This window comes from Myotis daubentonii, chromosome 4, assembly GCF_963259705.1.
Source record: "Myotis daubentonii chromosome 4, mMyoDau2.1, whole genome shotgun sequence".
NCBI lineage: Eukaryota > Metazoa > Chordata > Mammalia > Chiroptera > Vespertilionidae > Myotis > Myotis daubentonii.
In genome coordinates this window covers 14,354,208-14,377,776 of record NC_081843.1, presented here as the reverse complement: position 1 = coordinate 14,377,776, position 23,569 = coordinate 14,354,208, and the positions used below count along the sequence as shown (strand labels likewise).

The following is a 23,569-nucleotide window of genomic DNA, read 5'->3' as shown; positions in this document are numbered from 1 at the left end:
AGGTGGGTCTAGGGCAGGAAGGTGGGTCTAGGGCAGGGGTGGGGAAACTTTTTTCTGCGGGGGGGCCATTTGGATATTTATAACATCGTTCCATCATTCGTGGGGGTCATACAAAATTATCAACCTAAAAATTAGCCTAAGCTGTCTTTGGTCAAACATTTAATTAACTCACCCCTAGTGCCTTGGCAGGGCCAGACCAAATGATTTCACAGTCGGTCGGAGGGCTGGATGTTCCGTACCCCTGGTCTAGAGGAAGGGAGGAGGGAACCATGTCTGCAGAGACCTGGGGGCTGGGCTTGGTTGTGTGTAGCTGCAGTGTTGCAGCTGCAGAGAAAGTGTGAGGGGATGGAGGCCACATGGGCAGGGGTCCTGAGGGGCCTCAAGTGTCCTGTCTAGGTCTCTGATGTTATTCTGGGAACAGTGGGTGGTGTCAGGTTTGCATTTTGGAAGTAGTAACAAGTCAGCCTTTATGGAGAGCTTGCCTTGAGTGAGGTCCTGTGCCAAGCTCTGGTGGTGGTTGTCATGCTTAACCCTCACCCTAACCCTCTGAGGTGAAGGTACAGTGAAGATCCCCGTTTTAACAGACGAGAAAACGGAGATGCAGGTGATGCATCTTGTCCAAGCACAAATACCAAGTAATAGCCAGTACGTGGCAGAGCTGGGTTTGACTGAGGTGCTCAGGATCCAGAGTTGGGATAAAAAGGTTGCAGGGGACCAAGATTTGCAGACAGTTTTTCCTGGGGGTGTGGGGAGGCTCAGGGCCTGCTGATCCACATCCCCATGGTCCCGTGTGGATTTCTTGGGCACTTCAGGCACTAAGGCAGGACTCCATCTCTCCTTGGCCGAAGGTTGTTAAATCTGGGGGTGGGCTCTGGCATTCAGTTTTGTAAAATTGTTCCCTGGGTGACTCCAGTCACCTTTAATTAGGGGGCCTGATGGTCAGTGTTTGGATGTTGGGGGGCGGGGAGTAGGGGTGTGTGCTTCTCCTGAGCAGTCCAGATGTTCTTGGGGCTTTGCCAGGTGGACTTGGGGGTGGGGGAAGAGCAGGTTCTCCAGGACCAGCCAGGAGCTGTGGGGGCTGCTCTGGGCCTATTGTCTTGCTTCATGACCACTAAAGCATTTGCTATCTCTGCTGTCTCTGTGGAGATGAGCCTCCTGCCTGCCACCAGCGCTCACATAGTTGCATCAGACCCACCCTATCCCTTGTTCCTGATGCTGTGGGTGAGATTACTTTAATCCCTGGTGGGCTGGGAGTTGCTAGGGATCTGGCCTGGCTCCTGCTGGCTAGTCCCAGCCGGCTTCTGGGAACTCTCCAGGGAATAAACAATGCTGGTGGGTCCAAGGCCAGCAGCAGGGCCCATGCTCAGGAGGCTCTAGGAGACAGTGATGGGGCCCAGGCCTGTTGCCTTGCATGTGTCGCCTTAGGCTCTCCTCCTGGGTTTGGGAGGTCCTGGGAGCTGGCCGCCTGGCCCGACCTGACCTGGCAGAATTCCAGGGTTGTTGGCCCCTCTGAGTGTGTGTGACAGGACCCTTGGAGGCAGGTGGATGGGGAATAGAGGCGACTTCATGCTCTTCTTTACACCCTCAAGCTGCTTCTGGGAGATTTCCAGAAGGCTGAGGGCTAGGACTCAAGGGAGACTGGACCCTTGGGCGCAGATGGTGAGGCCCCCGCTGGCTTCCCATCTGCACTCTGTGGGCTGCCCAGCCATTCTGCCTACCCACCCTGCAAATCCCCTCCTCAGGGAGAGGGAGATAGATGGGCCTTCTCTTCTCCAAGGGAGAAGGGCTGAACTTGGAGAAGCCAGGAAGCCTTCTGGGCGAGGGCGTGGATGTGCAGGGGACCCAGCAGTCTCTTCTGGGAGGCTTGGTGCCTCTTTATCATTGCAGCCACCCTCTATTTGAGACCCCTTGGCAGGACCTGGGTGAGAGTCTGACCCGTGTGGGCTCCCGAAGCTCCCAGCCTTTCTTAGGTTAACCAAGCAGCCTGAAAACAGTGACATCACTCAGCAAAATGCTGCTACTCTAGTTGTAAAGCTTTATCATGGAGACTTTGAACATATATAGAGGTAGGCAGAATAGCCTGGTGAACCTCAGGGACCCACTGCTCTTTGGCCTGATCTGCCCCTCCACCTCCACCGCCCTTTTTTGAAAAAAATTCTAGCATCCTGTTCTTTGATCTATAAGCATATTGGAGTGTATGGCAACACCATGATTACACCTGCAACAGTAATTCCTTAATCCCATTACATGTCCATTGTGTTCAACTTTTTGGTTGTCTCAGTTTTTTTTTTTTAATATACAGTGGGGCCTTGACTTACGAGTTTAATTTGTTCCGTGACGGAGCTCGTAACTCAAATTACTCGTATGTCAAATCAATTTTCACCATTACAATGAATTGAATGCTGGGCTGATGTTGTGGCGTTCACTGTGACGTTCGCTGCGCCAACTAGCGGTGGGGTATCTGAAGCTGGCTCGTAACCCGAATTTTAGCTCTTAACTCAAAGCAAAAAATCGGCTGAGAGACAGCTCATATCTCGAAAAACTCGTTAGGCAGGACACTCGTAAGTCAAGTCCCCACTGTATATATATTATTGATTTCAGAGAGGAAGGGAAAGGGAAAGAGAGATAGGTCTATGAGAATCATTGATCAGCTGCCTCCTGCACGCCCCCTACTGGGGATCGAGCCTGCAACCCGGGCACATCTCCTTGACTGGAATTGAACCCAGGACCCTTCAGTCTGCAGGCTGACACTCTGTCCATTGAGCCAAACTGGCTAGGGCAGCAGTCGTCAACTGGTGGTCCGTGGACCTCTGGTGGTCCATGAGGTCCAAAAGGTTGGCGACCGCTGGGCTAGGGCGTCTCAGGTTTTTATAGTAGTTTGAATTAGGATCCAAATAAGGCCCACACAGTGCAATTAGTTGGTGTCTTCTTTTTTTAAAAAGGTAGTCTTTTTTAATTACAATTTTTTTTAATTTTTATTTTTAATTGATTTTAGAGCGGGAGCGATACATCAATACATCCATGAGTTATCTCCCTTATGAGCCCAGTATGTGCCCTGACTGGGAATCAAACCTGAGACCTTCCAGTCCATGGACAACACTCCAACCAGCAGCCTCACCGGCCAGGGCAGTTGGTGTCTTTTAGATCTCTGCTGGTGGATAGGCTTCCCTTTCATCTTTCCCCCGTGCACTTTGTTGAAGAAACTGGCTTGACAGTCCCTGGGGTTGGCTTGTGTCTCTGCGTCACCTCCATGGCATCATCCAACGTATCCCTCTGCCCTCTGTTTCCTATAGATTGATAGTTGGGTCCAGAGCTGCATTGTGTGGCGACACATATTTCAAGTGCTCTGGAGCCAAGTGGCTACTGTGTTGGAAAGGACAGCACAAAGATAGGATGTTCGTGACCACAGAAAGTTCTGGGTGTGACAGTGCTGCTGCTCCAGGTGTGGTCTGTCCATCAGTTAGTTTCAGGTGGGGGTGATTTTGGCCGACGATTTCTCAGGTATTGTGTGCTGCGAATTTTGGCCAGGTGCTCTTCCTGGGTTTTGTGTACTGTCTTGTGCATGTTTTGTATCTGGGTCTAGGCTAGGAACAGGGACTCAATTGGTTTGCTGATTAAAATTTGGGGGGCCTTAGGATCATCTGTTGGCTGGGAGCACTCAGGGCCTCTCCCTTCCCTGCCTGTACCCCTAAATGACAGGAGAGTGTGGGGGAGGCTCAGCCCCTGTTGTCTGCACAGGGTGTGTGTGAGGTAAGGTGAGCAACTCCTGGACTTGGTCTGGCCTGGTGTGTGTGTGTGTGTGTGTGTGTGTGTGTGTGTGTGTGTGTGTGTGTAAGTAAAACATGTTAGACTGCAGGTGCCCCATGCGATGCTGCCTTAAGGGCTGGCTCAGCAACAGAGGATTCCTTCCATGAGCCCTGGGCATGACTGCTGTGTGCCAGCCCTGTGCCAGGGGTCTTCAGGACCCACCTTTTTGAGACTCAGTTATGAGGGAGCCGTTGTTAAACCATAGACAGATAATGGGGGGGCACTTTGGAGGGTCTGCCTACAAGGTCCCCCAGTGTAAGTGACATTGAAGTCAAGACTCACAGAAATCATGTAGGGGCTGGTGAGAGTATCCCAAACAGATGGGGGACAGCCTGGCAGAGTGCCAGACGGAGAGGTGGGAGGTGGGGCCTTTATTGAGAGAGCGGGTAGGGGTGGCATTGAAGGATCTAGGAGGAAAGTGGCATGGTTGGCATCTTCTAGAAAGAACACTGGCTGCTGTGTGGAGATAGCATGTACTAGGACAGTGGTCGGCAAACTCATTAGTCAACAGAGCCAAATATCAACAGTACAACGATTGAAATTTCTTTTGAGAGCCAAATTTTTTAAACTTAAACTATATAGTTAGGTACATTGTTGTTAACTTAATTAGGATATTCCTGAGGCTTAGGAAGAGCCACACTCAGGGGACCAAAGAGCCGTATGTGGCTCGCGAGCCGCAGTTTGCCGACCACAGCCCTAAGAGGATCCGTGTGTCCTGCACTCTCTGCTGGTCTCACCCTCACATTTCCTGAGCTGCACATGACAGTTGGCACTTGGGAATTCAGACTATAAATGTGTGTGTAATGTTAGTTTCCTGATGAGACACAGAATGCAGATTTGCCAAAACTGTGGACAGGAGGGCACACACCTCCTATACGTGGTCCCCTGAATGGGGACCAGGATGGAGAAAATGTTCAAGTCATCTATTTGATTAGGGACTTGTAGCCAGAATATATAAAAAACCCTTGTAACTCAATGCAAAAAAAGACAAATGACCCGATTAAAAAATGGGAAAACAGACATATCTCTAAAAAAGATATACAAGTGACCAATCAGCACATTAATAGATGCTCAGTGTTTAGCTTTCAGGGAAATGCAAATCAAACCCCAGTGATAACATCCACTGGGATGACTAACACCAAAAAGGCAGACAATAACAAGTATTGATGAGGATGTGGAGAAATTGGAAACTTCCTCCACTGCCGGCGGGGATGTAGAATGGGGCAGTCCTTTGGAAAACAGTTGGGCAGTTCCTCAGGAGAGTAAACATAGAAGTTCCATAGGACCTAGCAATTTTGCTTCCAGGTATCTATCCACGAGGAATGAAACGTACGTCCACACAAAAACTAGTATGGGAATCGAACCTGAGGCCTTCCAGTCTACCTTCCAGTGTGGCTCAGTTGGTTGGGCGTCGTTCCATGCACCCAAAGGTTGCTGGTTCGATTCCCTGTCAGGGCACATGCCCCGGTAGGGGGTGTGCAGGAGGCAGCTGATGAGTGTTATGCTCTCACACATTGATGTTTCTTCTCCCTTCCTCTCTTTCTACAAATCAATAAACTATTCTTTTTTAGAAAACAAACAAACGTGTATACAAGTGTTCATAGCAACATTATTCTTAGTAGCCAAAGGTGGAAACAACCCAAGTATCCCATCAGATGAATGAACAGAATGTAGTCTATTCACACAGTGGAATATTACTCAGCCTTAAAAAGGAATGGAATACTGACACATGCTATAATCATAAATGAATCTTGAAAACTTGATGCTGAGTGAAAGAAGCCAGACACAGAAGGTCACATACTGAATAATTCCCCTGATATGAAATGTCCAGGTGGCCAAATCCATGGAGGCAGAAAGCAGACTAATGTTGTCTACAGCTAGGGTGCGGGATGAGGGTGGGGCAATTATGGTCAAGGAGTGTGGTGATGAAAATGTTCTAGAAGTAGCCCTAACCGGTTTGGCTTAGTGGATAGATCATTGGCCTGCAGACTGAAGGGTTTCAGGTTCGATTCCGGTCAAGGGCATGTACCTTGGTTTCAGGCACATCTCCAGTAGGGAGTGTGCAGAAAGCAGCTGATCGATGTTTCTCACTCATTGATGTTTCTAATTCTCTATTCCTCTCCCTTCCTCTCTGTAAAAAAATCAATGAAATATATTTAAAAAAAGAAAAGAAAATGTTCTAGAAGTAGATAGTGGTGATGGTTGCACAACCTTGAGAATATCCTAAACCACTGAATTTATACTTTAGAAGGGTGAACTTTATAGTATGTGAATTATGTCTAAATTAAAAAACAAATCTCTGAAGAAAATAACCACCACTGCCTTGTCCTATCCCTCTAAAGTTGCCAAGTGCTGGGCTCTGTATTAGACCCTTTCTTGCCTTTATCTCAGTGTCTCACAGTGCTATGGGGGTGGAACCACTCTTGGTCCCATGTTACAGACCAGGACACTGGTCTCCTGGAGGTTGAGTCAACTCCTAGGGTCACGTGACTGGTGTGTTGTGGCAGAGAGGTGATTTCATCAGCATGCTTTAGGGCATAGCCCCACAACTGCATGCAGGGGCCTGGGGTACAGCAACCTGGCTTATAAATCAGAGAGAAGTAGCAGTGGGGGTATCCCTGAGTGGGACCAAGTGGGCTCTGGACTCAGGCCCCAGCTGCTTACTTGGCCCTGCCCTTCCCACCAACTCCTCAGACCTCCCTCTGCTGTCTCTGTTCTAGTCCTTTCCACCGACTTCCTGTTTGGTTTTAGGAGGGGGGCATGAGAGCCCAGGAGTTGGGAATTCAGGCCCTGGGTCAAACCTGGTTCATATCCCAGCTCCTATACTTCCGGTGTGACCTTCGCCAAGTCATTCAGCCTCTCTGAGTTTGTTTTCTCACCTGGGAAATGGGTGCCATGAGTGGATACATATCTCACAGGGTTGTGGGGCCTCAGAAGTAAAAGTGTCTGGTACATCCACAGGAGTCAGTTGCTGATGGTCCCAATAATTGTAACTGTTGCCAGAGTGGCCCCTTCCACCTGTTCCTCTCCATGGTCTCAGAGCCCATTACTGTATCCTAAGCACTAGCCAGCAGGGGATGGTTCCCTAGGACCTTCCCTGCTGCAAAGCAGAACTCAAAAGCCTGAGTAGAAGTGCCCTTGAGCTGGTGCATATATGCCCATGACTTTGTTGCTCAGACCAAATGCCACAGCAGATAGAAACACAGATGAGGCTGAGCAGGCAGACTCCTACACACCCCTCAGCACCCAGGCTGGGAGACCACATCCAGAAGCCTGGTCTGGCCCTGGAAGCGCCTTCAACGCAGAGCCACACAGCTGGTGGGATTCGTCATGCCTAGGCCTAGCACATTCCACTTGTGTTTTTATCTCAGTTTTAAGCCTTTATTTTTGATGCATTTAGGTGAGGCTATGTAACACAGTGAAGTTACGAGGCATGAATAGAGTGCTGTGAACTCTCTTGAGCACCTTGGTCTTGATGTGGAATCCACACGCATGTAAGCTGCTCAGTGTCCCCCGGCACACCCGCTCTGCTGCCACCTCAGCTGTCACGTGCACACCCTGTGATTTCACTGGGGGAGCTAGCCTGTTATGCAGGTGCTTTAAGGGGACTCAGTTTCCTTTTCCCAGTTCTCTGCAGGCTTGGCCTGCAGCCCATGCCTCCACCCCCTTCCCCAAGGCCAGGGCATCTCCTGGTAGACTTCCTATTAGGACCTCTTTGTCCTCTCTTCAAAAGCCATGCCTGGGGGCCACCATCATGTGACAACTGGCTGGGCTAATTGGTACTGCCAGATGTGGTCCCACCCTCAGCCCCTCTCAGCTGCCCCTGTGGCGGTTGGGTAGGGACTGTGGGGAGAGACCCTGGCTGGGTTCGGTTTCCAGCGAAGAAGCCATTTTGGATGGCGAGGCACATTTTCCTTTCTGGAACGTTGTGTGGTGGCAGTGCCGCAGTGAGAACCCAGTGGGCCCAGCCTGCTGAGCACTCTGGAATGAAAACATCCCGTTTCCCCTGCCACTGTCTGGGGTGGTGCGGTGTCTGGGCTCTCGGCACACCGGGGCCTGGCCCTGCCTGCTGGGTGTCTGCGTCTCCAGCTGGCCAAGGCGGCAGAGGCGCTGCCAAGTGAAAGGCAGCTGGAAAATGCAGCTCATGTCCTTTTTCCCCGGAACACCTCGTTCTCTATGGTTTGGCAGCCGTCTCCGTGAAGGGGCCCAGTGATGCCCAGCTGCTGATGTCAGGGAGGAGACTGCATTTGGGGGCCAAGGTGGGCGGAGCCCTTTCTCTTGCTGAGGAGCCTGTGGGCCCGGGCCTGACACAGTGTAGTGCTCCCAAGTTTAGCAGCCCCCCTGCCCGGAAGGCATGGCGCCCGCTCCTGTATCCTGGGCCCACTCTGGAAGGGGCTTTGTACCAAGGCAGAGCAGAGCCAGCTTTTCCTTCTAGTGGAGATGGAGAATGAGAGCCAGGCTCAGGGCAAGGCTAACGGCACTGGAGGCTCCAGGGTCCCACACCTCCAAACAGCTCTGTAGCCCTGGCCTCAGGCTGCATCGTGCCATTGGCAGTGCCCAGCAGCTGAGTGGGTGGTGGGATTGCCGGCCATGCTGGACTGATGCGTCTGGCCCTGTGCTGGCCCCCTGGCCGGGTTGGGAGAGCCCGGCTGCCTTCTTCATTCTTCAGATTCTAAATAAATGATGGTGGGGTGTGGATGGTGGCTTCCCTGAGCCTCAGCATTCTCTGTAAAGGGGTGGTGCCCCCCCTGCTCGGGCTGGCTGTGACAGGCCAGCGTGAGAGGGACATACCAGTTGAGTGCAGTGCCTGGGGGGCACCCAGGTGCTGGTTCTTTTCCTCTCAACTTGGAAGGGGGTCCCCAACTCCCTAGCTGCAAGTGGAAGGGTGAGCTGAGCCCCTCTCCTGGGCGGGCCCCCTCTTTCCCAGCCCCTGGCCCCCACCCTGGTCTGTTAGTACCCTGACCGTGGCTGATCTCCAAATGCACCTCCTCAGGGCTGGGCTGTGTGGAGGACACCCCACAGCTTCATCTGCCAGTGGTCCCAGGGGGATCCTAGCCAGTTGGTGTTACTGTACCAGACACCCATGGCTCATCCTGGTGACAACTTAGTAATAGGATGGCAAAGCTCCTTGAGGGAGCCCCACAGAACACCCTGTGAAATGGGCACCGCCTGCTGTTCCATGCCCTGGGGCTGAGGCTGTGGCGGGCTCTCACTCTGGCCTTTCCCTCTAGTTTTCAAGGCTGAGCCATCCCCCACCCCCCTTGCTGATTCCCTGGGCCCTGGTTTAGAGCCAGGTGGGGGCTTGGGCACAGAGCCAATGTGGGTCTGGTGGGCCCTCCCTGCCCCTTCTCCCTGGCAGGGCTGCCTCCTGCCCCCCTCCCCAGCTCATCCTCTCTGCATGTTTTTCTTCAAATCGGCTCTCTCTGTTAAACTTGAATTTATTAAAAGTCATCGTTTCCGGCCCTGGAAGCCAGCCTCACTCTCCACAAATAGAAGGGAATGAAAACAAAATGAGGTTATTAGACTCAAACTGGCACAGGACTGGGCTCCTGACTGCCTGTACCCAGTGCTACAGGACACATTAGTGAGTGACGAGGTGGCAAGTGGGTGACACTACCTGGCCGGAGGGCTGAGGTGGGGGCAGGGGTCCCCTGAGGGGCCCAGGACCAGCACTGTGGCCTTTCTTCCCTTCTGCCTGAGCCTGGCTTCCAGGGACTGTGTGTGGCGTTCCCCTTGATGGGTGGAGGGGAACCTGTTTCTTCCGGAGTGTGTGGCACCTCCAAGGAGAGGACAGGCCGGCCCAGCCAGACCCACTGACACTGTATTTCCAGGAGATCTGAGGGTTCAGGCTGGAGGGAGCCTTGGGCCCTGGATGGGGAGTAGGGTGCCTTTTTCTGCTACCGCTGTGCTGTGCTGTCCTGTCGGAGGGAGGAGGCAGCTGCTGGCTTGGGAGGAGCAGGTTACATAACATGTGCAGGCGGCCCTTCTGGAGCCCATTCCCCTCAAGCCCTGTATCCAGCACAGCGGCCAGCACTGGGATGGGGGTGCTGGGCTGGGGCCTGGCACTCACCCCCGCCGCTGACCACATGTGTCTGGAATGTGCAGATGTTTCCTTGGGGGCTCTGACTGGCCCCCAGACCTCGCCCGGCATCTGGACTGGGGAGCTCTAGACGAGAGCAGGCACCCAGGCCAATCCCGTCCTCGGCCGAGGAGAAAACTTAGGCAGCTCTGGGCTGCAGGGCAGCTTCCCGGCTTGTCTGGGGCGTTATTTCCTCAGCTCTGAAAGGGACTGCCCTTGGAGCCACCCAGGGGCCACTCCAGCCCTGTTGTCACAGCAACCTCTCTCCTTGGCCTTCACCTCTCCACCCCACTTACCTTTGCACTCAAAGTCCCTTTCCATCTCTTTCTGTTCTGGTCCTGGGACTCCCTCCCCTCCCTTTCTCCTCCCCTCCCCTCTCCCCCCCTACCCGTCCACTGCCACCCCTCCTCACTGCAAGGCTTGGGATGTGAGCAGGGGCAGAGCCATGTGTGGGCAAGGGAAGCTGCCTTTGTCCATTGGGTTGGGAGGGCCCTCAGCCCCTTCTGCTGGGCAGCTCCAGCTTGGTGGTGGATGCAGGGATCCCCCCTTCCCTCACCCTACCCTCTCTCTTGCTTGGAGCAGGAAAGATCAGAGTCAGAGGCATAGGGATGTGCTACTGGGTGCTCAAACCCTGAAGACAAGGATGCAGGCCCAGGGGAAGCTAATGGTCCTCCCCTTGAGAATGTCTGATTTAGAAGGCAGAGGGAGTTGGGACCACCCTGCGTGGGGACAGACCGGGCTCCCCAGTGACTGCTGGGGCCCTGTTGGGGGAGGAGAAGGAGGGCCCAGATGCGTGGGGCAGACCAGGGATCTCCCCTTCCTCTCCATCACACTTGCCTGTCTGGGAGCAGGAGAGGGGACGGCGGAAGGAATGGGCTGGGAGTGAGTCCCCATCTCCATGGGACTCGTGTTCAGTGTAGCCGGCAGTGGGGGCCCCTCCCAGCCGTATCCCTGGTGCCTGGGGAGGTGACACATGTCTTGTGCTGTTGTGGGTGTGTGCCTGTTCCCAGGTCACCCCCCCCTCCCCAAGCTGGCCTAATCTCTCCAACCTTGGCATCCCTGGAAGTTGCTGGCTTGGGGTTTGCAGGGACCTGGGATGGTCCAGCTGGCTCAGAGGGTGGGCCTGCTTGGCCTAGCATCGCTCAGGGTGCTGTCCAGCCAGGCTGCTGGCTCTCCTCCCGTGGGTCTGGCCTCTGCTGTACTGCCCACTCACTGTGTGGGCTCCTGTAGGCAGCTCCTTGGGCCTGCTGTGTCCTGTCGTTTTCCCCTCCCTTGTCGTTTCCCCCCACTTTTGCAGGACTATGGGCAACTGAGTGTGGGACAGGGTGTCAGATTGCGATGACATCACCTGGGGGTGCAGAGGAAGCTGAGGGGCTGGAGAGGGGATGGGGCTGGCCCGACGCCTTGGCGTTCCCCCAGAACAGTGATGGCAAAAGCAGATGGAGATGTGGAAAGTGGCTGTTCAGGGCCTCGGGGCTGTGGGGCTGGGTGAGGACTCTACCTCTGTCCCCTTCCAACGATTCTCCTTTTAGTGACCCTCCCCCATGACCCTTCCAGTGACCTCCACTCCAGTGTTTTCTCTGCTCCCACCCTTCCCAGTGTACACTGAGCACAGAAATGGGTAGTGCTGCCCACTGTGCCCCCTAGTAGAAAGCATATGCCCCCCATGCCTCCCAGACCCACTTTAAAAAATATTTTTATTGATTTTAGAGATGGGGAGGGAGAAGGAGAGAGAGAAAGAGAAACATCAGTGATGAGAGAATCATTGATTGGCTGCCTCCTGCACGCCCCCTGCTGGGGATCAAGCCCGCAACCAGGGCATGTGCCCTTGACCGGAATCGAACCCAGGACCCTTCAGTCCGCAGGCCCACACTCTATCCACTGAGCCAAGCCGGGTAGGGCCCAGACCCACTTTTGAGCATGTATCTCGGCTTACCTGATGGCAGCTGCCAGACTGAAAGGAAAAAGCCTCCTCCCACCCCCATGTCGGAGGGAAGGGGGAAGCTGGGCTCAGATGGGGAGAGCAGAGGTGTCCCTGCCCGAGGCCCCATCTCCATGTCCCCTAGCCCACAAAGGTTCTCCCTGGAGTTCTTGGAACCACACTCTGGGCATGGGTTTCTGTCCCACAACCCTTGAGGCAAACAGACCTGTATGTGCAAGCACACACTCCCGTTTCCAGATAGAGAATCTCAGGTCTCGGTGAGAGGGTGGGGCACCGAGCTCAGCAGCAGGGCAGGGATCTGACCCTGAGGCCACAGTGCCACTTCCTGGAGTGGAGGAGGCCTGGGTCCTGACCTCCTTGGCTGGAGTGGCTTCTGACTACCCTTGCCCACCCTCCTACGTCAAGAGCAGAATGCGAGTGTGGAAAATCTGGGGTACCTGCCTGCTCTTGAGAATAGGTTTGTTACTCTGCATCTCTTCCAGCGCTTTCTTTAGTTCTCAGTTTGAACATTTGGGGAGCGGGGGCTGTGGTTTGCACCTGTGTTTCTTGTGCCTTTGTGTGCTGAGGAGGCACCGAGCCACACCGCTGATGGGCTTAGGGCTCTCAAACTAAATCAAGTCTCATGTCACAGGGGAGGGCAAAGGACGTCTGGGCCTCTCAGTGTGTGTGGCTACACCGGTTCCCAAAGCAGTCAGGCTCTCAGGGTGCGGGTGGCATGATTGCATGAACTGGCACCTGCACTGCCATTCGACCTTCTTGCTGGGCGGAGAGCCTTGCCAAGCGAGGTGTCCTGGCATCCTGCCTGGTTGGGCCACTTGGTCAGAGCAGTGGTGGGGCTGCTGTGGGTCCTCCTGGCGGAAGTCCCTGTCTGGTCCCAGCAGGAGCTCTGACCCACCAACGCCTCCCCCGCCCTGTAGGACCCCAGTCTGGTTCTGCAGAGGCTCCACCGCCGGGAGGACCTGCCTGGCCCGTGTGACTGTGTCTGGAGTTCCTCTTAGCCCCTCCTGCTCACTGGAGGACCGTGTGCTTGCTCACTTGCTGCCTGTACCCTCTGACTGAGGCTGCTCTTGGCCTGCTGCCCACCCCCGGCAGGCCTAGGGCAGTGTCAGTGGAGCTCTTCATGTCCATGTGCTGTCTGCTCATCGGCAGAGAGAGACAGAGAGACACACACACACACACACACACACACACACACACACACACACACACACACACACACCAGGCTCCCAGTGTTAGCTGACTGCGTCCATAGTTCAAATCCCCACGCCCCCTGAGTGGAAGCCATAGGGGGACTGGGCCAAGCCTCCTGCATTGGTTACTCAAAGGCCAGTGGTGTCCCCCCAAACTCCCTAGGTAGCCCCCTGGCTATGTTGGGAGCCAGGATAGTGGGAGCAGCCTAGCTGAGACCCAGCCTTCAGTCCCTGTCCGTGGTACGTGGCCAGCATTCAAATATCGGTTGCCATGAAGCTCCACGTGGCCGGCAGGTCTCCAGGGAGGAGCAGTGGTCAGAGGCTGGGGTGGGGGTCATTTCCTGAGCCTGGCTCCAGAGGTGGTCCTGGTTGTGAGCTGAGCGGGTAGACTATGTCAGGCATCCCAGTCAGCCAAGCCCTGGGACCTTGTCTTCCCCTCACCCCCATGACCTTGGGCCTGTGTGTGTGGAGGCCCAGAGGCCTGGGCTGGTCCTCAGTGCCTCGGCTCCCGGAGGACCTTGTTTCACACCAGCCTGTTCTTACTCAGCTCTTGTTGTGTTCAGAGCGGGCTGGAGAAAGCAGAGCCAGAGGGTGACTGATGGGAACTGGGCTTCAGGCCACTCTCCCACCCCAGGCTGCCATGGGAGCTTGGATAGGAGGGCCCGTGGTGGCGGGGCCAGGGCCAGGGATGGGGGCAGGATGGGGGAGGCTGTGTGTTTTAGGAGCTGGGCCTGGAGGAGGCATCGATGGACCCCGGTCTCTGCATGGCTGTGTGGTCACTGATGGGAAGACAGGGTTGGTGAGAGGTGTTCTGAGACATCAGAGGGCAGAGGCTTATGGGTAGGAGGTCCAGGCCTTATTTATTTAGAGACCTGTGGGAGCCTGGGGAGAGGATGAGGAGGATAGGGTGGTTAGGTGACTGGGGGTGTCTAAGTGGTCTACGGTCCCCGTCCCAGGAGATAGATGGGCAGAGTGACTGTGATCTCCCCCTCGGGGCTGGGAGGGAAAGTGGGATTATTGGCTAATGTCCTTGTTGTGTCAGTCCCGTCTTCCTTTGCACAGATTCTGGTGGGGTCACAGTCTGTTTCAGGAGATTCCCTTGCTCTCATCTGTCAGTTCATCCACTCCTACACAGGTAGCACAGTTTAACATAGGGTCAACCCATGTTTCCACCTTTTCTTGATGGTTCTTGCCCAATTATGCTTCTCACTGAATCTGTGTTATCTTGACCGTGTGGGGCATGTTATCGAGGTCATGTTAACCTTGAGGTTTAATTGGGGCTGTTACCATCACTATGGTGCTGGGTCATCCACTAGGGCCCTATCCCTTGTTCATCTGGACTTTGTGCCTCGTTGTGTCTCAGGGACATTCAGAGGCCTCCCCAGTGGCAGCAGCTGGCCCCTGTGTGGAGGGGGGTGAAGTCTGCCCTCTGTGGTGTGGGATGGCCTTGCTGGGCCAACGGGAAGGGGACTGGGCAGGGCCTTGGATCTGCAGGAGAGGGGGCAGGGCATGGATGGAGTTTGAGGGGCCCCAGGCCTCTCCTGCCTTGGTTTTCCCAGCCGAGAGTTCATTCCGATTCTCCATTCTGGCCCTAGGGATAGGGAGCTTGGGGGTGGGGTCCTGGGGAGCTTCCAGGACGGCCTCGGGGTGGCTTTGTGTCCTGCCCCGGGACCCAGTGCTGACCTGTGGCCGCTTTGTTCCCCAGAGATGTCTCCCACAACCTGCTCCGGGCGCTGGATGTTGGGCTCCTGGCGAATCTCTCAGCGCTGACAGAGTTGTGAGTGTCCCCTTCGGCTCAGCTGTGGAATTCCACAGGGTGGGAAGGTGGCGGCAGCTTGTCACCGTTGTGGTTATGGGGGCATCCCTCAGACCCTGCCGAATCCCCCCTTTCTTTCAGGGACATAAGCAACAACAAGATTTCTACACTAGAAGAAGGAACATTTGCTAATTTATTTAATTTAAGTGAAATGTAAGTTGCATTTAAAAATATATATATATTTTTATTGATTTCAGAGAGGAAGGGAGAGGGAGAGACAGATAGAAACATCAGTGATGAGAGAGAATCATTGATTGGCTGCCTCCTGCTTGCTCCACGACTGGGGATCGAGCTTGCAACACAGCATGTGCTCTTACTGGGAATTGAACTGTGACCTCCTGGTTCATAGGTCGATGCTCAACCCACTGAGCAACCCGGCTGGGCTAAGTTGAATTGTTTTTGTTTTCTATTTATTTTTTGTTAATCTTCACCCAAGGATATTTTTCCATTGATTTTTTTTTTTTTAGAGTGGAAGTGGGGGGTTGGGGGGCGGAGAGGGAGAAACATCGATTGCTTGCCTCCTGCATGAGCCTGGACCAGGACTGATGATCAAGCCTGCAATCCAGGTACATGCCGTTGACCGGAATTGAACCTGGGACCCTTCAGTCTGAGGGCCAACACTATCCACTGAGCCAAACCGGCTAGGGCTAAGTTGTGTTGTTTTTGATGGGTGTCAGTGGCTTGACCCATGGCCCCGCAACAACACCCTGCCCTCCTGACCTAGCCTTCATACTTGCTTCCTAGTTTGAGACCAGACTCTGAGAGGCTGTTTGTTCACTTGTTGGGGGTTGGGGGGCTGACCTCCCTGGGATAAGCACGGCCTAGAGCAGCCGTGGGCAAACTATATCCCGCGGGCCGGATCCGCCCGTTTGAAATGAATAAAACTAAAAAAAAAAAAAGACCGTACCCTTTTATGTAATGATGTTTACTTTGAGTTTATATTAGTTCACACAAACACTCCATCCATGCTTTTGTTCCGGCCCTCCGGTCCAGTTTAAGAACCCATTGTGGCCCTCGAGTCAAAAAGTTTGCCCACCCCTGGCCTAGACTCTTCCTCAAGGCCAGGCCTGGTCCCCTGTACCTGCCCACCACACACTGAGTGCCTGGCCCTGCTCCTCCCACAGAAACCTGAGTGGGAACCCGTTGGAGTGTGACTGTGGCCTAGCTTGGCTGCCGCGCTGGGTAGAGGAGCAGCGGGTTCATGTGGTGCAGCCAGAGGCGGCCACTTGTGCGGGGCCTGGCCCCCTGGCTGGCCTGCCCCTCCTTCGAGTCCCCTTGTCTGACGGTGGCTGTGGTGAGTGTGGGCAGGGCCAGCTGCGTTTCCTGGGGTACAGCCCTTCCAAGCAGGGCCTCTGCCGGTGCTCGGGTCCCCAGCCTCCACAGTAGATGGGGACCTGGGGACAGGGCTGAGACAGACTGACTGGGCCAGGAAGGCCCTCTGGACCAGGGTGTGGGCAGGGTGGGGGAAGACCAGCAGTGGGGTGGGGTGGGGTGGGGTGATCTGGGATCTAGAGTGGGGCCTGAGAGGCAGCCATCTGCCCCTTTCAGGTGAGAAGCACGTTGCCTGCCTCCCCAACAACAGCTCGGGTGCCACGGTGCTGGTGGCCTTCTCAGGTGCTCATGAGGGTCCACTGGTGTCCGAGGCCTGCAGTGCCTTCTGCTTCTCCACCGGCCAGGACTTCGCGGCCCTCTCAGAGCAGGGCCACTGCCTGTGCGGGACTGCCCATCCCCCCAACACCTCCTCCATCTGCCTGTCCTTCTGCTCTAGCTCCCCACAGCCCCCTGCCCCTGCCTGCGGGGGCCCCACGGTCCTCCAGAATGTCTTCCCTGCCTCCCCAGGGGCTGCCCTGGTGGGGCCCCAAGGACCCCTGGCCTCTGGCCAGCCAGCAGCCTTCCATGTCACTGCCTTGCTGCCTGTCAGCTCCACACACTGGGACTTTGGTGACAGCTCCCCTGAGGTGGACATGGCTGGTCCTGCCAGCGTTCACCGCTATGCGCTGCCTGGGCGCTATCACGTGACAGCAGTGCTGGCCCTGGGGGCTGGCTCAGCCCAACTGAGGACAGAGGTGCAGGTGGAGGCGGCTCCCGCCGCCCTAGAGCTCATGTGTCCAGCCTCGGTGCACAGTGATGAGACCCTTGAGCTCAGCATCCGAAATCGTGGTGGCTCAGGCCTTGAAGCTACCTACAGCATCATGGCCCTGGGCGAGGAGCCAATCCAAGGTGGGTACTTCCCTGGACCCGGGTCACCACTCCTGTTTCTCACCCCAGGGTCAGGGGTGGGTGGGGCAGAGGCCCAGGTGGGCACACATTAATGCCCCATCTCTCTCCCTGCCGGCCCCCAGTGGTGCATCCGCTATGTCCGTCTGACACCGAGATCTTCCCTGGTAACGGACACTGCTATCGCCTGGTAGCAGAGAAGGCAGCCTGGCTGCAGGCGCAGGAGCAGTGCCGGGCATGGGCTGGGGCCGCCCTGGCCATGGTGGACAGTCCCGCCATCCAGCACTTCCTGGTTTCCCGCGTCACCAGGTACCTGAACCCGGCCTTGAGAGGCTGGGAGGTTGGGGTGGCGAGGCTGAACACTGTGGTGGGGACAGCCTGAGACAGTCAGGAGGACAGGTGGCTGGAGAGGCCTCAGTGCCAGCCCAGGCTGGCGATGGGGGCAGATCCCCACCTCCTGGTCCCTGTGTGGCAGAGCCCAGTTAGACAGCGAAACCATATCCTGCCAGCCTCAGCGTAGAGGAGGGGAAATTAGTTGAGGGTCAGATGGTCAAACCCACGCCCAAGGTCACTGGTTAATATGCTTGGCCCCAGTGCCTGGCTCTGACTACAGCGCCTCATTTCTTTCTCTGTGTCTGTCCCTGTCCCTCTGCTCGTCCCTGTGTCTGTCCCTGTCCCTATCTCTCTGTCTGTTTCTGTGTCCATTCCTAGCTATGTGTCTACAGTTCTTGCCCCTAAGAGGGTCTTCCTACCTTGGCAGAGCTATGGAGAATATCCCTTCGGGAACTGATATGTGGGTGTCATGGTCCCCAAATGCCACACTCTGGGCCTCCCCACAGGACATAGTGCTGGTCTGATTGAGGCAAGATCCTTTGGCTGGGCCCCTAGCCGCATGGTGAGGGTGGCTGGATGGGAATTACTATGGGCCTTGCTCTCCTCGTCATGTCTCTGAGCCTCGGTTTTCCCATCTGGAGAGTAGGGGCAGGGCCCACCTGAGGGATGGCTATGAGAAGCCTGCCCCTAGAGAGGATGAATGGAGGGGCACTTGTTTTTGGGGAGCCCCCTGAGTCCTCGCCCTCCCCATCATCTGCAGGGGCCTGGATGTGTGGATCGGCTTCTCGGCTGTGGAGGGCGCTGAGGGAGGCCCGCGGTCTCAGGGTGAGGCCTTCAGCCTAGAGAGCTGCCAGAACTGGCTACCTGGGGAGCCACATCCCGCTACTGCAGAGCGCTGTGTGCGGCTTGGGCCTGCTGGGCAGTGCAACACGGACCTGTGCTCAGCACCACACAGCTACGTCTGTGAGCTGCGGCCTGGAGGTGCGCTGGGGCTGCTGGGCTGGGGGGTGCCTTCTGCCCTGGACCAAGACAGCTACTCTCCAAGCACAGTCTCCTGGCCCCAGAGCTCCTCCTACCCTTGGCTAAGACAGTGCCCCCCCCCCCCCCACCTGGCTCCTTTCTTAGCCGGTCAGTGTTCATTAGGTGTTTGCTGAGCACCTGCTGTCGTCCTGGGCACCGGACGGAAACAGACAAAGATAGAGGAAGCTGGAGGGTTGGGGGGCTGCTGCCAGGTGGCTCCGTCCTGCCCTGGTCCCTTTCACTCTCCTCTTTGGCCTGGGACCAGTACCTCATTGCACACTTGCCACCCCAGGCCCCGTGTGGGATGCGGAGAACTTCCTCCTGGGGGCGCCCAGCGGAGACCTGCAGGGACCACTGAGCCCCCTGGCACAGCAAGAGGCCCTCTCTGCCCCCCAGGAGCCCGTCGAGGTAGGCCAGTCAAGACCCTGCCCCCGAACACAGATCACTCTTACTGTGTGTCTCTTTAGAAAACAGCTGCTTTTTTTTTTTTTTTTTTTAATTTCAGAGAGGAAGGGAGAGGGAGAAAGAGATAGAAACATCAATGATGAGAATCATTGGCTGGCTGCCTCTTGCACGCCCTCTACTGGAGATCGAGCCTGCAACCCAGGCATGTGCCCTAACCAGGCATCGATCCGTGATCTGGTTCAGAGGTCGATGCTCAACTACTGAGCCATGCTGGCTGGGCAACAGCTGCTTTTTTAAGGGCCCTTTTTAATTTCCTGTGTGCCCAGAAGAGATGGTTTAGAATAGCAGTTGCCACACTTTCGGACCTCGCGGACCACCAGTGGTCCGTGGACCACCGGTTGCCGACGCTGGTTTAGAAAACCCGCTGTTTGCACAGGGAGGAGAAGCCCCTGGCCTGGTATCCAGGAGAGCTCTGAGTTCCTGTGCCTTTTCTCTCTGTGTCTGTGGAGTAAAAAAAACCCACGGTGCCGAAACCGGTTTGGCTCAGTGGATAGAGCGTCGGCCTGCGGACTGAAAGGTCCCAGGTTCGATTCCGGTCAAGGGCATGTACCTGGGTTGCCGGCACATCCCCAGTGGGAGATGTGCAAGAGGCAGCTGATCGATGTTTCTCTCTCATCGATGTTTCTATCTCTCTCCCTTCCTCTCTGTGAAAAATCAATAAAATATATTTAAAAAAAAACAAAAACAAAAAACCCACGGTGGGGGTCCTGCTGCTCACAGATGCTTTGACATGACTTTTCCTGCCTAGCAAAGCGTGTGGGGAGCCTCAGAAAGCCCCTTGTTGTGGCTCCTTCCCCTCTCGGCTGGTGGGGGCTACACGCCGGGCTTGTGGAGCTGGGCATACCAGACCCCCTCCTACCTGCACCTGCTCCCCACCCTCCCCCTTCCTCCCCGTCCTTATTCCTTTCCGCCTCACCAGGTGATGGTGTTCCCCGGCCTGGGCCTGAGCCGTGAAGCCTTCCTCACCGCTGCCCAGTTTGGAACCCAAGAGCTCGGCCGGCCTGCCCAGATGAGGCTGCAGGTGTACCGGCCCATGGGAGGAGCAGGTGGGACCCTGCCCCGGTGGTGGGAGTTGGGGGGCTTGGGTAGCCTCTGTGCATTGTCATGTCTGCTGGTCTCTTGACCATTGGACTGGTCTCTAGCCTCAAGGTGGACAGAATGGTGTCCACAGAGACCACTCGTGCTGGAGTCCCAAGGACAGATTGGATAGGGCTTGCCTGGGTGGGGGTTCTCCCGGCTGTCAGCTGGCCCAGTGTTGGGAAGGGGAGGGGAATGATGGTAGAGGCTGGGAGTACTTCATGGCAGGGCCCCAGGTAGTAGTGGACATCCTGACTGGAACTCCCCGTAAATCAGGACCTGTGACCCCCTTCCTCTCCTCACAGGGGTCCCAGCAAACAGCAGCGAGCCTGAGAGTAGGTCCCTGGAGAACAGGACTGAGCTGGCTCCTGACTGTACACCGGAAGGTGTCTGGTGCCCCAGATCCAACATCTGCCTGCCACTGGACACCCCCTGCTACCCTCAGGCCAACGGCTCCACGGCAGGGCCGGGGCTCCCAGGGGCCTCCTACACACTGTGGAGGGAGTTCCTCTTCTCTGTACCTGCGGGGCCCCCTGCCCAGTACTCGGTATGTGTCACTGGCCGGGTGCCATCTGCCTCCCCATTAAACAGACAATATGCAGATTCTTCCACGTAGTCCACGGGCCCCCTGCCCACCCCCGGCCTTGTCAGAGCCCTTGTTCATCTCCCAGCACAAGAAGCTCCCGCCCCAGGACCGTTACGCTTTCTGTGCCTTCTGAGGAGGACTCTAAACCTCCTGGCTTGGCCTTTTCCTTCCTCTTCTTCAAGTCTTGGCTGCAGTGTCCCTCAGAGGTCCCTCCCCTGTCCGGGAAGCCCCATCTGCCTGCATTCTCTCTGTCTTGCCTAGTGCATGTTCTGTTTGTCTGAGGCTGTCCCTTCTGTCCCCACCATGAGTGCCTGGGGCCCCTGTGAAGCCTGGTAGAGTGAGTGAGTGGTAAGTGTTGAGATCATGTGGAGGAGTGACTCCGGGTTACCCGCTAGGGTCCTACCTGCCTGTTGGAGCCCTGGCCCAGTGTTCTCTGCAGGCCCCTGACCAGAGGTGGCCCGCTGTGAGGCCCTGACACAGCCCCACCTCCCTCTCCCGTAGGTCGCCTTCCGTGGCCAGGATGGCCCCCTGCTCCCTGGTGACCTCATAGGCTTCCAGCATGATGCCGGCCCAGGCGCCCTCCTGCGCTGTACCCCAGCACTCGGCCATCCTGGCCCCGAGGCCCCATACTTCTCTTCTAATGCCTCGGGCTGGCTGGACTGCCTGCCTACCCAGCTAGAGGCCAGCCGGGCTGGCCAGGCCTGTGCCCTGCAGCTGCTCACTGCCACGGAACGGCTCACCCCACTGCTGGGCCCCAGGCCCAATCCAGGGCTGAGGCGGCCAGGACGCTATGAGGTCCGGGCCTCAGTGGGCAACAGCGTGTCCAGGTGGAACCTATCCTGCAGCTTCGATGTGCTCTCCTCAGTGGTCGGGCTTCGGGTCGTCCACCCCACCCCCCATGATGGCCTCCTCTACATGTCCACCAATGGCTCGGCCTTGGTGCTCCAGGTAGACTCCGGTGCCAACGCCACAGCCACGGTGCGCTGGCCCGGGGGCAACATCAGTGCGCCCTTCGAGGCCACCTGCCCGGATTCAGTGGCTGCCCTGGTGCCAAGCTGTGCCCATGAGGCCAACAACACCCTGTTCTCAGTGTTGGCACTGCCGAGACTCCATGAGGGCGAGCATGCAGTGGAGGTTGTGGTGGAGAACAGCGCCAGCCGGGCCAACCTCAGCCTGTGGGTGAAGGTGGAGGAGCCCATCTGTGGCCTCCGAGCCATGCCCAGCCCCGAGGCCCGCGTGCTGCAGGGCGTCCTGGTGGTGAGTGTGGCCAGCAGGTCTGTACGACCTCTCCTGAGATAAGGTGTCCGTGCAAAGAGTGGCCTCTCCCCGATGATGAAAGAGCTTGGTTGGTTAATGGGCAGGTCCTGTTAGGTGGCCATTTATTCCTAAATTACTGAAAAGTCACTGCTGGAGCAGTGGCTCTAAAAACGTTTTTTCCACTCTCACATTTCAAGAAACAAATTGTAAAACTCTTCGCATACTTCTGACCTCATTAACCCTGGGTGTGTTTTCAGGCCCTGAGCACTTTTTGAGAAGGGGTCTGATGCCACCTGGCCACATGAGGGCCTTCGGGGAAGGGGCTGTCCCTGGGCCTGGGGTGCCCACCTGAACAAGGCAGCCACCAGCTCTGCACCTTTGCACAGGGACTTTGGAAGGGCTGTTTCTGACAGTCCTGCCACTGTACAGTGTGTCCCGCAGCTTGCCCAGTCACACCTGTTCACACCTGTTCTATCAGGTGATGCAGGTAAATATCTAGCATGAGACGCATTGAGACTCATGTGCCTTCCCAAATGGCACTGTGCTGTTCAACTCAGGGGCTTGAGCAGGAGCCCTGGAAGGGGTGTGCCCATTCAGAGATGACAGGTGGGGAACTGAGGTACAGAGAGGTCAAGGTGTGACTAAACCCCAGCTCAGCCCCATACCATGTGGCTCCTTAGTCGAGGGTGAGCCCTGAGGCCCTCCTCCTACCCCTTCTTGCCTTCACTCTCCTCCACAGTGTCTTCAAGTCCTGTCCCAGGGAGCCCCACAGGGAGGTGTGTCCAGGACAGTAGACGTAGGCTGAGGGCAGAGTTGGTCCTCCAAAGACCCTGTGCTGGGGCAGGGCCACCGTGGGCTGACCTGTGCCCTTTCCTCAGAGGTACAGCCCCGTGGTGGAGGCCGGCTCGGACGTGGTCTTCCGCTGGACCATCGATGACAAGCAGTCGTTGACTTTTCACAATGTGGTCTTCAACGTCATCTACCAGAGCGCCGCGGTTTTCAAGCTCTCGGTGGGTGAAGGGCGCAGGAAAGGCTGCGGGCGGGCGGATGACTAGTGCTCGCCCTTGCCTTCTGTTTCTGTTCCGCGTTGCTCCTGCCCACCCTGTGGTAGCTGGGGTGAGTGCCTGCTGGCCACCTGAACACCACCACCTGTCTCCACAGCTGACAGCCACCAACCATGTGAGCAATGTCACTGTGAACTACAACGTCACCGTGGAGCGGATGCATAAGATGCGGGGCCTGCGGGTGTCTGCAGTGCCACCTGTGCTGCCCCCCAATGCCACGCTGGAGCTGGCGGCTGATGTGCTAGTGGACTCGGCTGTGGAGGTGGCCTTTCTGTGAGTGCACTGGGCCCAGCAGGTAGCAGGGGTGCCAGGTTCTTTCTCAGCACCCCTTCCCCAGTCCCCTCCTCATCTGTCGGGAGGTGATGGGTACATAGGATCTAGGAGGGGGTGGGAGCTGAAGCAGGGCTGGGTGGTACCCTGAACGAAGGTACAAGAATAGTGACTATAGCCAGGCAAGGGTGCCCCCTACGGGAGCGGCCAGCCTGTCCCACTCATCCTCCCAGATGTTCACTGCCTGCCTGCTGCCCTGGCAGGTGGACCTTCGGGGATGGGGAGCAGGTGATCGGCCAGTTCAAGCCTCCATACGACGAGTCCTTCCAGGTCCCAGACCCCATGGTGGCCCAGGTGCTAGTGGAGCACAACACCACTCACACCTACACCATCCCAGGTGAGGGCGGGCCCACAGCCCTGCTGGCCCCCACTGGGCGAGCCCTCCT

The 23,569-nt window shown here is 56.4% G+C and overlaps 1 protein-coding gene across 4 annotated transcripts in view; it reads left to right on the top strand.

The window, feature by feature from the left end:
* PKD1 (polycystin 1, transient receptor potential channel interacting) overlaps positions 1–23,569 on the top strand; it is a 50,329-nt gene that overhangs the window by 1,094 nt on the left and 25,666 nt on the right. For all 4 annotated transcript variants that reach the window (XR_009452514.1, XM_059692733.1, XM_059692734.1 and 1 more), the window contains exons 2-14: positions 14,724–14,795; positions 14,916–14,987; positions 15,959–16,128; positions 16,383–17,054; positions 17,177–17,360; positions 18,145–18,365; positions 18,697–18,812; positions 19,789–19,915; positions 20,252–20,493; positions 21,034–21,789; positions 22,668–22,799; positions 22,951–23,126; positions 23,387–23,520. Coding sequence is in view for 3 of the 4 variants with exons in the window: in XM_059692733.1 (XP_059548716.1) it covers positions 14,724–14,795; positions 14,916–14,987; positions 15,959–16,128; positions 16,383–17,054; positions 17,177–17,360; positions 18,145–18,365; positions 18,697–18,812; positions 19,789–19,915; positions 20,252–20,493; positions 21,034–21,789; positions 22,668–22,799; positions 22,951–23,126; positions 23,387–23,520 (3,074 nt within the window). In the remaining variant the exon portion in view is untranslated. The remainder of the gene's footprint in view (positions 1–14,723; positions 14,796–14,915; positions 14,988–15,958; positions 16,129–16,382; positions 17,055–17,176; positions 17,361–18,144; positions 18,366–18,696; positions 18,813–19,788; positions 19,916–20,251; positions 20,494–21,033; positions 21,790–22,667; positions 22,800–22,950; positions 23,127–23,386; positions 23,521–23,569) is intronic.